At 53.1% G+C, this 14,780-nt stretch overlaps 1 protein-coding gene across 2 annotated transcripts in view; it reads right to left on the reverse strand.

Moving 5' to 3' along the window:
* The window catches only part of ARHGAP8 (Rho GTPase activating protein 8), a 108,798-nt gene that overhangs the window by 41,251 nt on the left and 52,767 nt on the right, over positions 1 to 14,780 (reverse strand). For both annotated transcript variants that reach the window (XM_063622973.1, XM_063622972.1), the window contains 2 exons: positions 10,294 to 10,380; positions 2,662 to 2,760 (listed from right to left, as the gene is read on the reverse strand). In XM_063622973.1, coding sequence (XP_063479043.1) covers positions 2,662 to 2,760; positions 10,294 to 10,380 — 186 coding nt within the window. The remainder of the gene's footprint in view (positions 1 to 2,661; positions 2,761 to 10,293; positions 10,381 to 14,780) is intronic.

Here is a 14,780-nt window from a genome sequence, read left to right on the forward strand (position 1 = left end):
CACACTCCCTCCTTAACACAGTCCCTCCCTAACACAGTCCCTCCCTAACACAGTCCCTTCCTTAACACAGTCCCTCCCTAACACCACAGTCCCTCCCTAACACCACAGTCCCTCCCTAACACAGTCCCTCCCTAACACACTCCCTCCTTAACACAGTCCCCCCCAACACAGTCCCTAACACAGTCCCTCCTTAACACAGTCCCTCCCTAACACAGTCCCTCCCTAACACAGTCCCTCCCTAACACAGTCCCTCCCTAACACAGTCCCTCCCTAACACAGTCCCTCCTTAACACAGTCCCTCCCTAACACAGTCCCTCCTTAACACAGTCCCCCCCAACACAGTCCCTCTTTAACACAGTCCCTCCCTAACACAGTCCGTCCCTAACACAGTCCCTCCCTAACACAGTCCCTCCCTAACACAGTCCCTCCTTAACACAGTCCCTCCTTAACACAGTCCCTCCCTAACACAGTCCCTCCCTAACACAGTCCCTCCTTAACACAGTCCCTCCCTAACACAGTCCCTCCTTAACACAGTCCCTTCCTTAACACAGGCAAATACGTATTGAAGCCCTACTATGTGCCGGGCACTGTCCATACAGCAGTGACCTGGCCACAGGATGGGGGGGCGGGGGCACATGAGCATTAGTTGGCAGCTCGGGAGCGAGGCAGTCAGTGACACAAGATGGTGCAGGCACATGTCGCAGAGGCACCCGACACTCAGGGAAGGTCTGTGGAGAAGGTGGTGCACTGGACTGAGCCTGGCCAGCCAAGCAGGTGTGAGCTGCTAGCACTTGCGGTTGTTCTTTGTGAGTTAATCACAGCGCTCTGTGCCCCGAGTGGCTCCTCAGAGGTGTCTCTGTCCCTCATGAGGGGCCTACTGTAGAGGGGTTATTTTGTCTACTTTACAGATTGGGAAACTGAGGCTTGTCAAGGTCTGGTGACATGCCCCAGGTCACAAGCTGGGATGACGGCCAGGATTCAGGACCCCAAGGCCCTGCCCTGCCGCTGTGCCAGTGGGTCTCAGCCTCTGGTGCTCACAGCACCCACCAGGAAGTATGTGGGGGTGGATAAAATCCAGACTTAGCCCCACCCCCAGTCTAGTAGATGCTCAATTAAAAGCATCAGGATTGGATGTGTCCTCTGGGGTTCTGCTGCATGGCTATGAAATAGGGGTGCCGGCTGCCTACTGAGTAAGTTCAGGAGCTCCCAATGCCCAAGCCCACGCCCCTCTCCCAAACCTCATCCCCTCTGACTCACAGGACCCTGCACCCTCAGTGTTGCCAGCCACCTGCACATTCGAGGCCCTAGACTGCACCCAGTACCCATTGAGAACCCGGAGCTGCGTGTTTCACAGATGCCATCCATTTCATCCCCAAATCGCTCTCCCACACAGGAGGATGTGAGTTACCCTTTGTCACCAGACCAAATCACTTCCACCACAGAGCTGCTAAAAAGACATCTTCTGAGCCGTCTCCATGGACTCCCCCCGATCACTCTAGTGAGGTCTGGCAGTGGGGTCTTGCCAGGGCCCACGGCCGACCAGGGATTCCCATCATCCTCCCATGGCCTCCAGGTCCAGTCCACTCTCCTCTGCTTGGCACCAAGGACTCCCGGCCCAAGGTGACCTCCAGCTTCACGTTCACCAACTTCTGCCTGATCACATGGGACTTCTCACTGCCTCCAGATCTCCCAATATTTCACCCACATTTGTAGGAGGGCTTCCCTCTGCTGGAAATGTGCTTCCCTGGCCTCTTGATCTAGCCAACTGTCCCTGTGAAACTCACTTTAAAAGCCACCTCCTCCTGGAAGTCTTCCTGGATTACCCCCACACACCAGTCCCCTCCCCAGCTGGGTTCAGTGCCTCCTCTGGCCCCCGTCATCACTGATTTGTGGCCCTCACTAGTCTGAGAGTGTCATGAGGGCAGGGACCACACTCCCTAAACACCTCTATATCCCAGCACCTGCCATGTGACTTGGCGTCCGGAGAGAAGTTATTATCTCCATTACCCCTGCAAGGCTACCAGCCTTACCTGCATGCACTTTGGCAGGAGCCTACTCCCTCAAAGGAGCCCCTCAGAGAGGGAGACACAGGGGCAGAGGGAGCCCAGCCTGGGGGTCTAGAGACCCAGGCTGGATCTGGCCGCACCCTGTACTGGCTGCATGGCATGCGCCTTTCTGGGCAGCCTCTATTCATCTGGGCCTACGTTTAAGCCTCATAGCAGACACACCAATTAAGCTTTCAGCATCCAGGAGACAGGTCGTTTTCTACAGCACCCGCGACGTCCCTGAGAACATTTCATTCTGTACACAGCGTTATCCACACGCCTGGGAAATTCCCCTAATTGTCTGCTCAAAAGCAAAAACAGTAAACACCAAGGCAACAAACGGCCGTTGCCATGCTAGGGCTTATTTTTTAAATCAGTTTTGCAATGGTGGGCGAGGAAAACATCCCGTCCTGTATACAACCTTTGCAATTTCATTTCTCTGAGTCAGCAATTAGCACATTTGCTGCAGATCTTTGTCGATGCCGCAGATTTCCAAGCCAAATCTAGCCAAGCACACATTTGGAAATCAAGCCTTAAACATTCACGGGATTGAAGCAAGCCCTTTGGAAGCACGAAGATGTATTGATGTGGCTTCTGGGGTCTAACAGACACTCACTGCACAACTTCCGGGGGGACGATCAGCTGGTCGTATTTAAGGTATTCGTGGAGCTCACTCAGGTAGTTGAAATAGGTGACTTTTTTCCCAAACTTGTGACTAAGGAAGCAGAAGCAAAAGAATAAAAAACGATTAGGCGCCAGCAGAGAGGCCAGGGGTTGCAGGGAGGGAGGGGGAGTTGGCGGCAGAACAATGCAGGCATTTCTCATATTAAGAAAATGTAAACGCTGACACGACTTAAAACCCGAACATAACACAAGCAGCGCACGCCGGGAGATATTTTGCTTTCACGAGATCTCCCGTGCACCACTCTGGAGTGGCTCATCTGCATAAAAATAAATATCTGCCTCCAATTTACATCTGCCCTTAATTTGCATATAGAAGATGGCGCGGAAGTGCCAAGAAGCGCTTTTGGAGGATGCAGGCTAGACAGGGGGCACTAAGCCACTGGCACAGAGAGAGAAGCTCTGAGGTTGAAGCCTGCCCTAGGGCAGCCTCAGTTGCTGGTGGTTCTGGCGTCACTGGTGGCTTCACGTTTGGCCACCTCTTCTCTCTAAGGCGAGGAACCAACGAGGCTCTCCAGGTTTGTCTCCAGGACAGTCTCTCGGACCCCATGGAGCAGCGCAGCCACAAGGCCAGACATGCCCTGACCAGGTGCAGCAACTCGTCTTCTCCCTCCCCTTGTACCCCAGGGCAATTCACTCCCTCTCAGGGCCTGGGTCTGAAAGTGGGCGTTCTCCCTCCTAAGTGAGGGCGGAAGACAATGCAAGGCTATTTGCAGGTCTAGTCCACTGCCTGACGTCGGTCGACGTGCTCGCTGTGGTGACTGCTATTAGTAACAAGGCTCAGCGTGAACTGCAAAGTGGAGATCGTTGACAGGTGGATGTGAGCACGCCTTTAGACAGAAGCCTGTGATCCCCGCCTTCTTTACGACAGTCTAGGTTTGGTTTTTGCCATAAATATATCATTTGAGTTTTATTTTGTAGGACAGTATTATTTCCTTATTCTATGTGTTTAAGATATACAACTTTCTTTTTCTGAGATGGAGTCTCGCTCTGTCACCCAGGCTGGAGTGCAGTGGTGGAATCTCGGCTCACTGCAACCTCTGCCTCCTGGGTTCAAGTGATTCTCCTGCCTCAGCCTCCCAAGTACCTGGGATTACAGGCGCACACCACCACGCCTGGCTAATTTTTGTGTTTTTAGTAGAGATGGGGTTTCACCATGTTAGCCAGGATGGTCTCGAACTCCTGACCTCGTGATCCGCCCACCTCGGCCTCCCAAAGTGCTGAGATTACAGGCATGAGCCATCGCGCCCAGCCAAGATATACAACTATTAATGTGGATAAAGAATTATATTGTTACTGGAAAAGGAAAGTTATGCATTCAGCCAAACCAAAGATATTTTATGTTATTTTGCGACAATTTGAAAGTCTTCAAATAAGTATTCATGTATTTTCAATGTTATTTTGTGAAGTCAAAATAATTCAAGTTACCATGGCAAAAACAAAAAACACGGAGATCATGACAGGTAGGAGGATCCAAAGGGGCAGCGGCAGCCCAACGCTCAGCCCAGCGCCAGCGCCAGGTGGTTCCTAAAGGAGCCCCGAGGGAGGGAGGCCGAGCTGTGTGCATCGGCTCCCCCTAGTGGACGAGAAAGAATCGGACACAGGGGCTGAGAGAGAGGGACTGGGATTGCCAGGTTTCGCATTCAAGGACGCTGCCAGGTAGGCCAGGGAACCCGGGCTGAAGGCTGGGGCTGCCGAATAGTCACCAAAGTGCAGTGTGCCCCTCACCCCAAGGACAAGGGGAGGGAGGAAAGTGGGGCCTGCCTTAGTCCCTGCACCCCAGCCCTCGGGGGGGAAGGGGCTGGTGGGACCCCTGAGGGAGTGTCCTCACCGACTGCCCATTTAGACTCCACAGGACTCGGGGACAGTCTTGTCTCTGCTGGAAGGATGCCGGAGGGTGTCCCCGGGGCTGTGAAGTGCTGTCAATGTCCTGTGTGATGGGCGGGAGGAACCCCCTTAAGGGCAAAGGGAGTCTTGCCCCTCTGCAGGAACCATTCTCAGGGACAGAGGTGCCCGCTTCAGAGCTGCAGGGAGGCCTCCCGTGCCCAGCCCCTCACCTTCCTCTCTGCAGCCTCCCTGACCCGTCCTGCAGGCCAGGCTCTGCCAAACATGGACTCTGGGACAGGTGCAGCCAGGGCCCTGCCACTTGCCTCTCACTCTCGGGAAAGGGCTCACAGGCCAGCTCAGCCAGGGGCTCCCAAAACAGCATGCAGAGGAGTCGCTGGGGTTCTCGTTAGACCTGCAGCCACAAGCACCACCTGTGGGGATCTGAGTCGGGAGGTCTGGCGAGACCCAGGGCTCTTCTGTTTGTGGGCGTTTGAGAGCCTCAGAGCTCCTCTACTTCCTTCATTTACAAATGAGGGCTTGGGAAACAGAGAGGTTATGTGGCTGCCCAAGACCTCACAGGCTGGCTCTAGAGCCCCAGCCCAATTCCTGTGGTCCTCTCCTGGCAGCTGCTTACATCCAGGCATGAGGCAGAATGAGGGGTAGAACCACACAGGCCCAGGTTGGATCCCAGCCCACGCCCCTCCTCGTGGTGTGACCTTGGGCGTAACCTCTCTGAGCATCAACCTCCCCTTCTTTGAAATGGGGAAAATGTCGCTGACTTCACAGTACTGTTTTGCGGTGCTGGCACACAAGGTAAGATATTGGAATCAAATTAATACAAAAGGGTAGTTTTAAAACATTGTTTTTTTCTTTTTTTTGAGGCGGAGTTTCGCTCTTGTTGCCCAGGCTGGAGTGCAATGGCGTGATCTTGGCTCACTGCAACCTCCGTTCCTGGGTTCAAGCGATTCTCGTGGCTCACCCTCCTGAGTAGCTGGGATTACAGGCACCTGCCACCACTCCCCGCTAATTTTTTGTATTTTTAATGGAGACAGGGTTTCGCCATATTGGCCAGGCTGGTCTCGAACTCCTGACCTCAGGTAATCTGCCCACCTTGGCCTCCCAAAGTGCTGGGATTACAGGGGTGAGCCACCACGCCCAGCCAGCTTAAAAACATTTTAAAACAGGGCCAGGTGCAGTGGCTCATGCCTAGAATCCCAGCACTTTGGGAGGCCGAGGAATTGGAGACAAACCTGCGTAACATGGCAAAACCCTGTCTCTACTAAAAATACAAAATTTAGCTGGGCATGGTGGCGTGCCTGTAGTCCCAACTGCTTGGAAGGCTGAGGTGGGAGGATCACCTGAGTCCAGGAGTTCGAGGCTACAGTGAGCCGTGATGGCACCAATGCACTCCAGCCTGGGAAACAGACTGAGACCTTGTCTCAAAGCAACGAAACAAAACAAAACAAAACAACAAACAAAAAACACAGTACTAGCAACTCACACTGAGTATTGTGCCTGGCAAGCCCTATTCTAAACAGTCAACATGGTGCACTCCTGTAATCCCAACACTTTGAGAGGCTGAGAAAGGAGGATCACTTGAGGCCAGGAGTTCCTGTCCAGACTGGGCAACATAGCGAGACCCTGTCTCAACAAAAAATTGTTTTAAGCTAGCTGGGCACAGTGGTGCACACCTGTAATCCCGGCTATGTGAGAGGCTGAGGTGGGAGGACCACTTGAACCCAGGAGGTTAAGGCTGCAGTGAGCCATGACTGCACCACTGCACTCCAGCCGGGGTGATGGAGCAAGAACCTATGAAAAAAAGAAAGAGAGAAAAGGAGGGAAGAAAAATAAAATAAACACTATATGTATTAAGTCAGTGAATTATTGTGACAATGCAATGACTTAAGTAGCCTTGTCAGCCACATGGGGAGACTGAGGCAGAGAGAGGTTGGCTCTCTTGTTGAGGGTAATGGATGGCAAGGGGCAGAGCAGTTGAGCCCAGGCAGTCTGGTGCCATCACCACCACTGCCGTCCAGGCTGCCACGTGGAAAACAGGAGGAGAAGGTGAACTTTTTTTTTTTTTTTTCTGAGACAGAGTCTCGCTCTTGTTGCCCAGGCTGGAGTGCAATGGCACGATCTCGGCTCACTGCAACCTCTGCCTCCCGGATTCAAGTGATTCTCCTGCCTCAGCCTCCCAAGTAGCTGAGATTACAGGCATGCGCCACCACGCCCAGCTGATTTTTGGATTTTTAGTAGAGACAGGGTTTCACCATGTTGGTCAGGCTTGTCATGAATTCCTGACCTCCAGTGATCCATCCATCTCAGCCTCCCAAAGTGCTGGGATTACAGGTGTGAGCCACCGCACCCAGCCAAGCAGGTGAACTTTTTTTCCAAGAACGTTAGAGGTTTCTAGAGCTCTAAGTGCAACAAAGTCTGACTCTGTCGCCCAGGCTGGAGTGCAGTGGTGCGATCTCAGTTCACTGCAATCTCTGCCTCTCGAACTCAAGCAATCCTCCCACCTCAGCCTCCTGAGTAGCTGGGACTAAGGTGCGCGCCACCATGCCTGGCTGATTTTTATCTGTTTTGTAGAGGCGAGGTTCCGCCATGTTACCCAGGCTGGTCTTGAACTCCTGGGTTCAATGATCCATCTGCCTTGGCCTCCCAAAGCGTTGGGATTACAGGCGTGAGGCACCACGCCTCGCCCTCTAAGGACTTTTCTTTTTTCTTTTTTGAGACGGAATTTAGCTCTTATTGCCCAGGCTGGAGTGCGATGGTGCAATCTTGGCTCACTGCAACCTCTGCCTCCCGGGTTCAAGTGATTCTCGTGCCTCAGCTTCCCGAGTAGCTGGGATTACAGGGGCGTGCCACCACGCCCGGCTAACTTTTTGTATTTTGAGTAGAGACGGGGTTTTGCCATGTTGAGCAGGCTGGTCTTGAACTCCTTACCTCAGGTGATACACCAGCCTCAGCCTCCCAAAGTGTTGAGATTACAGGCATGAGCCAGCGCATCCAGCCCCTCTAAGGACTTTTCTAAGGTAAATGACAGGACTAGCTTTTTTGCTATGTCAAATACGTCACATGTCACATAGGGCACCAGAGTGCTGGGCCTGGTTAAACACAAACAAGACCTCACCTTCCAATAGGGGAATGTGTGCGGCATAGGCCAGTAGGTGACAAAAACTGGCAGGAAATTCTAGTGACATGAAAGGAGCTCTTTGGCCCCAAAAATCTCTCCTTATATTAAGCAGGAGCTGAATCAAGTCTGCTGCTCTGGGAATTCTCCCACTGTGCCTCAGGGCCACACAATTCAGTCCCTGGAATGACAGCTTTGGTAGCTGATAAGAAGGCCAGGCATGGTGGCTCATGCCTATAATCCCAGCACTTTGGGAGGCCAAGGCAGGCGGATCACCTGAGGTCAGGAGCTTGAGACCAGCCTGGCCAACATGGTGAAACCCCGTCTCTACTAAAGACACAAAAATTAGCCAGGCGTGGTGGCAGGTGCCTGTGATCCCAGCTACTTGGGAGGCTGTGGCAGGAGAATTGCCTGAACCCAGGAGGCAGAGGTAGCAGTGAGCCGAGATTGCACCATTGCACTCCAGCCTGGAGGACAACAGCGAGACTTCATCTCAAAAAAAAGAAAAGAAAGAAAGAAAGAAAAGAAAGGCTCCAAGCTGCCTGGCAGGGCAGTTCTCTCTCCTTTTTTGAGAGTGTCTTGCTTGTTGCCCAGGCTGAAATGCAATGGCACAAACATGGGCCACTGCAGCCTTGAAGTCCTGGGCTCAAGCAATACTCCTGCTTTGGCCTCCAGTGTAGCTGGGACCACAGGCACATGCTACACATCTGGCTAATTTTTAAATTTTTCATAGAGGTAGGGCTCACTTTCTTGCCCAGGTCAAACTCCTGGGCTCAAGTGATCCTCCTGCCTTGGCCTCCCAAAGTGCTGTGATTACTGGCATGAGCCACTGTGTCTGGCTGCAGAGTAGCTCTCAATGTGCCCCAAGGACCAGTGCTTGCCAACATTCCTCTGAGTGCCAGTCACAGTAAGAGACAAAGGGACACACAGACAAGGGTGGGTCGGGGCAGTGTAGCCCTCCGGGGCGGGAGATTGCTGGTGGGAAGACAGGCAAGTGCCTGAGAGCCTGAGCTGTCCATGCTCCTGGGAGGCTGAGATGCTTCCCAGGGATGGATGGGGAAATGGGAAGGAGACAGAGTATGGACTCTGAGGTCCCAGCTGGCGTTCCAGCTCTGTCTGAGTGCTCCCTGTATACGGAGCTTCACACCACTTGCACGGTGTCTGTGGGGCATGAGGAAGAGACCTGTGTCAGCAGCCTCAGACCCACTGGGCTTCAACAGGTGGAAAGAGCCGAGGCGGGAGATGGCAAAGGCCTGTGAGATTCGAACCTCTGGGGAAGAATGATGACCCCTCCAGGGATGTGCCTCCCTGTCCCCAAAGGCTTCATCCCAGGGAGGCCCTCCAGGAGTCCTCCTGCCCTCTCACAGAGGCAACCACCTCACCTGACTATCCTGACCCGTCTGGTGCACACCTGGGCCCTCCTGCTCTGAGCCCCTCCCTCGCCTGCAGAACTCACCCAGGCAGGGCCAGAGCCACCGTGCAAGAACGACGTCTGTCAGTCTCTTCCCCGCCCCACACCCGTCATGTGGCTCCGTGCACACCGTTTGTGCCTGATGCATACAGCCAAAACGGAAGAAAATAGAAGATGCCCATGCGACCCAGGCAGAGCCTCCCAGGCCTCACCAGCCCCTTGAGCTCTTGCTTCCCAATACTGAGGCAGAAATCCTTCGGTAGGAACGAGTCTAAATATGGAAGAAGCTGACTGAAGTCGCCACATTTCCAGGCTGTGGCTGCCTCTCTTTAGGCCGCTTATTCGGGCTGCTATGCAATAAAGGGTTAACTCAGCAGGCTTGGGGTGTCCAAGCCCTGCGCGTTCCAAAGAGAAGCCTGGCCATGGGCGACCTGCTCCCGGGTGGAAATCTCTCAGCTCCTGGAAGAGTCGGCCTGGTAATGTCTTTGCCCCCGGAGGCCTTGGGCCAAAACCACAGAGTTTGTGCCAACAATGTGATTGAGGGTGGGGGCCTTGGGCTGTATTCATCTCATCTCAGGAGGGGCTGGAGACCGAGTGACTGAAGTCAGCCGGGTGGATGCTCCGTGTCTACACGACTGACCCGCAACAAAAACCCTGGGCACCAAGGCTCGGTGAGTTTCCCCGGCCGGCCATGCTCCCTCCTCCCCCACACATTCTTGCTGGGAGAATGGAGCACTGTCTGAATGAATCCGCCCGGAGAGGGCAGCTGGGAACTTGCACTTGGTCCTCCTGGACTCAGCCTTGTGTGCCTTTTACCTTTGCTGACTTAAATCTGTGCCCTGTCTCTGTAACAGACCACAACAGTGAAGATAACAGCTTTCCTGAGATCTGTGAGTCCCTCTGGAAAATCACGGAACCTGAGGGTGGTCACACAGTGTGGGGGCTCAGGCCAAAGGGGGGCGTTTAAACACCAGGTGCAAACCCCACAGGTGTCAAAGGCCGGCACTGCACTCCTGTCCATGACCTGGGCCGGCCTTGTGACCCCCCGCAGACCCCAGGGTGGGTGGGGAGCCCCAGATACACAGGCACCCTGGAGACGGGCCCTCCGTGGTGCGTGGATAGGGAAGGCCGTCCCATAGACCCTGAGGGGTGAAACCTCCAACCCCAGCGGGGTCCTCTCCCAGAGTGACGCATACCTGATGAAGGGCTTCAAGATGTTCCACAGGACCTTGATGAAGCTGGTGGGGTGCACCACGTAGAGGGCCTTCAAGTTCTTCTTGTATCTGAGGAGGGAAATGGGGGATGACTTCAGGCTGCCAGGCTCCGAGAAACACCCCACGCCCAATAACCCCGAAACAGCTGCCTCCACTGTGTCTCGGAATGTTGCTTCTCTCAACACGATCAATTTAAGGACATCAAACAAAGAATGAAATAAACTCGGGGAAAATCAGGACCCCTTACCCACTGCCCCCGCCAGGCATGCCTGCAGCCCTTTACAGTTCACGGAGGCACACGTGCAGGTCGGAGCCCTGTTTATAGGTGCTCACTCACACCAGGGTGGGGTGGGGGTCTGAAGCACAATCTGGGGGCAATTTGGCAACAGCTCTCAGAATTAAAACGGCACAGAGCCTCTAGGCCAACACCTGCCCTGCCAGGAGCGGACCCGGGCTAGAAGGAGCTCACCGTGTTGGTTATGACAGCAGAAAACCCGACAATAACCTAAAGATCAGTCGGCCAGAGTCCGGTTCGATGCAGTACAGCTGCCCACACAATGGAACACCCGGTGAGCTTCCCTCTCTCCCTCCTGCCCGGTCTCCACGCTTCCTTCTTGAATATTTCAGCCCAAAGTCATCAGGTTGGGCAAGAAAGCTAAGCAGCCAACCAGGGTGGGGACGGGGGCAGAGGACATGCCAGGGCTCTAGAGGGTGAGTGGGGGACAGTGTGTCCTGCTGGGGAGACACAGCCCAGGAGGCGAGAAGGGGCATCCACACGGCCCACGTGGGGTCAGCCTGCAGGATGTCAGAGCCAGCTCTTATCCACTCACATGGGCTGACTGTCAAAATCTCAGGAATTTTTGTAAGCCAGTTGGGTATGTGTGTAGATGTATGTAAGTCTAAGTGTGTAGGTGTGTGTAGGTCTCTGTAACTGTGTAATTGTATGTAAGTGTGTGTAGGTGTAAGTGTACATAGGTGTGTGTATGTGGGTGTGTATAGGTGTCAGTGTATGTGTGTGTAGGTGTACCTAGGTATGTGTAGGTGTATCTAGGTGTGTGGGTGTATGTGTCTGTGTGTAGATATAAGTAACGGTAAGTGTAAGTGTGTGTAGTTGTGTGTAGGTGTGTGTATGTGTGTATAAGTGTATAGTATATGTAGGTGTGTATGTGTATGCATATGTGTATGTAGGTGTGTGTAAGTGTATGTGTATGTAGGTGTCTGTATGTGTGTATATGTATGCAGGTGTATGTACTGTATCTAGGTGTATATGTGTATATGCAGGTGTGTGTATGTATATGTGTCTGTGTGTGTATGCAAATGTATGTACTGTATCTAGGTGTATATGTGTGTATGTAGGTGTGTGTGTGTGTAAGTATATGTATATGTACATTCACACACACATACCCTAACTCTGTCCACTGAAAGGGCCCGGGGGCCACAACACCCCAAAAGCAACAAGCACTCCTCTTGTCCAGATCGTGGTCTCTAAATAGCATTCTCCACTACAGGGAGCCAGGGCGACTGTGCTCCTTGGAGAATGGCAGATTCCTGAGCTGGAGCAAGAGGAATACAAGACAAGCCTGGCACATCCTGTGCCAGAAAGTAAGGGAAGCACTCAAAGAGTGACGGGGAGTGTCAGAAGGACCCGGGAGTCCTTAAAACGGCACCCACATGGGCACATTTGGGACAATTTGATCATTAAAATGATAGTAATGGATTGTAACCCATTGAATAAAATAGGACATTTTACACATGCCCATATCGAGATACATAAGCAAGGAGAAGAAAAAGCTCTTCCCTTACTCAGATGCCAACCGGTCATGAGACCACTGCTGGCTGCTGTCATAGGAACGACTAAGCCAAGAAGCAGCAATGAAGGTGGAAAGTATTTTGACAAGCAGCAGGATATTTATATAATCTCAAAGCATCTCTCCAAGAAATGTTAATTAACTAATTTTAAAAAGGCTCTGAGGCTGGGCGCGGTGGCTCACGCCTGTAATCCCAACACTTTGGAGGGCTGAGGTGGGCGGATCATGAGGTCAAGAGATGGAGACCATCCTGGCCAACATGGTGAAACCCCGTTTCTACTAAAAATACAAAAATTAGCTGGGCGTGGTAGTGCGCACCTGTAGTCCCAGCCACTCAGGAGGCTGAGGCAGGAGAATCACTTGACCCCAGGAGGCAGAGGTTGCAGTGAGCCGAGATTGCACCACTGCACTCCAGCCTGGTGACAGAGCAAGACTCCATCTCAAAAAAAAAAAAAAAAAAAAAAAAAAAAGGCAGAAAGAAAAGAAAAAAAAGGCTCTGAGAGGAGGGGTGGGGCATGGGGGCAGTAGCAGTGGCTTCCAGAGTCTCCAGAGCCCAGAGGACAGCTGCTGCAAGGTCCACCCTGAGACCGAGCTTCCAGTGGCTTCCATTAGTTGCCACTCATGGCAGGAGCCCTTTGGTGAGGCAAGCACTCCCAGAAGGGGGGTCGCGAACACTTGTGTGCGAATTTGTTCACCCCTAAAAGGAATGACCTGGCAGGATGGTCTGGAGGATGAGAAGCCAACGGCAGAGAGAACAGAAAAGAATGCAGGAAACCTGATGGGATGTGGCAATGGCCGACTGAAAACCCTCACTGCATAAATCTTTTTTTTTGAGAGTTTCAGTCTGTTGCCCAGGATGGAGTGTGGTGGCGCGATCTCAGCTCACTGCAACCTCTGCCTCCCAGGTTCAAGGGATTCTTATATCTCAGCCTCCTGAGTAGCAGGGATTACAGGCGTGCACCACCACGCCCAGCTAATTTTTTGTATTTTTAGTAGAGATGAGGTTTCACCATGTTGGCCAGACTGGTCTCGAAATCCTGACCTCAAATGATTCACCCGCCTCGGACTCCCAAAGTGCTGGGATTACAGGCGATCTCATCTAATTCTATTTGGAGCACCACTTGCATACCTCTAGCGATGGGAAACTCACTGCCCCTACAGACACTCCACTTTTGGGTAGTTTGATGCCTAGAGTGTCCCTCCTTTTTGCTTCTACTGAGCCAAGATCTGTAACGCTAACCCTAACCCCCACCTCTATCCAACCTCCTGGGGAGTGGGAGAGTCACACAGAACAAGCCCGCCTCTTTCCATCTGATGACTTGAAGGCCACAGCTGTCACCTTCCTCGCTTCCCTGCCTAGTCCCCTCTGGCCCAGGTTAAATGACCATGGATTGGAAGTCACTGCTTCAAGTCTCCCCACCTGCGTGGCTCCGCTTATCAACGCCCTTCAATGTGAGAGCCCTGACAGCCTCCCCAAGCTGCCACAAGGCCTGCCGCCTTCCCCGGGCTGGTACTGTTACCTTTGGCTTTTTCACTGCTCACAGGGAACTGCTGGCAACACAGATTCCAACTCCCCAGCTAGATTTCATCCATCGACCACTGGCACATCTTACCTGGCTGTGAAGGAATTCTGCTGCTTTCTCCCAAGTGGGAGTGACCCACTCCTCATCTGCGAACAAGCAGCCCCCTCGAGAAAGGGAAGGGAAAGCACCCTGGGCTGATTTTGGGTTTCTCTGGGCTTATTTCTGGCAACTGAGAAGTGGGGGAGCTGCCTCAAGGAATCTGCAGGTGCATCTTCATTTCTCACGTGCGGAAGTGCAGAGGGCAAAACCTTCATCTGCTTTAGCTCAAGACAGGGCTACTGTGCACATCCTGCTGTGTCAGCCTGAGCCTCCTGAAAGGGCTGCTTTAAACACGTCACTGGCCTCTCCTCAAGCACCTGCCATGGCTCCCTGCTGCCTCTTAAACACAGTCCAGTGTCCTCTGTGCCCCTTCCTCCTTTGCTGCCTCCCTCCACAGCTCCCCACGGGAACCCTACAGACCAGCCCCTCATCAACTGCACCGAAGTCCACCCTGCTCTTTCTTGCATCTGGCCACACCTCGTACCAGAAAGAAAATCCAGTGATTGCCACTTCGCAACACCCTGCCCACCACTCCACGGGCAGCTCAAAGGCTGCCTCCTCCATGCAGCCTTCCTGATTACGCCGGCTGGAACCTTGGTACTTCCTGCCAGTACCACTTCACTCCTCTATCCTCCCATCTAACGCTTATTAAAAGCCTGCCAGCCGGGCACAGTGGCTCACACCTGTAATCCCAGCACTTTGGGAGGCCAAGGCAGGCGGATCACGAAGTCAGGAGTTCAACACCAGCCTGGCCAACAAAGTGAAACCCCGTCTCTACTAAAAAGACAAAAATTAGCTGGGCATGGTGGCTCATGCCTGTAGTCCCAGGCACTCAGGAGGCTGAGGCAGGAGAATCACTTGAACCTGGGAGGCGGAGGTTGTGGTGAGCCGAGATCTCGCCACTGTACTCCAGCCCGGGCAACAGAATGAGATTCTGTCTCAAGAAAAAAAAAAAAAAAAGCCTGCCATATGCAGACCCTTTCCCACCTGCAAAGGATGCAGAGATAGGTCAGGGGTCACAGCCTAGTGCAGGAGGCAG

The sequence above is a fragment of the Symphalangus syndactylus genome, chromosome 18 (assembly GCF_028878055.3).
Source record: "Symphalangus syndactylus isolate Jambi chromosome 18, NHGRI_mSymSyn1-v2.1_pri, whole genome shotgun sequence".
Taxonomy (NCBI): Eukaryota; Metazoa; Chordata; class Mammalia; order Primates; family Hylobatidae; genus Symphalangus; species Symphalangus syndactylus.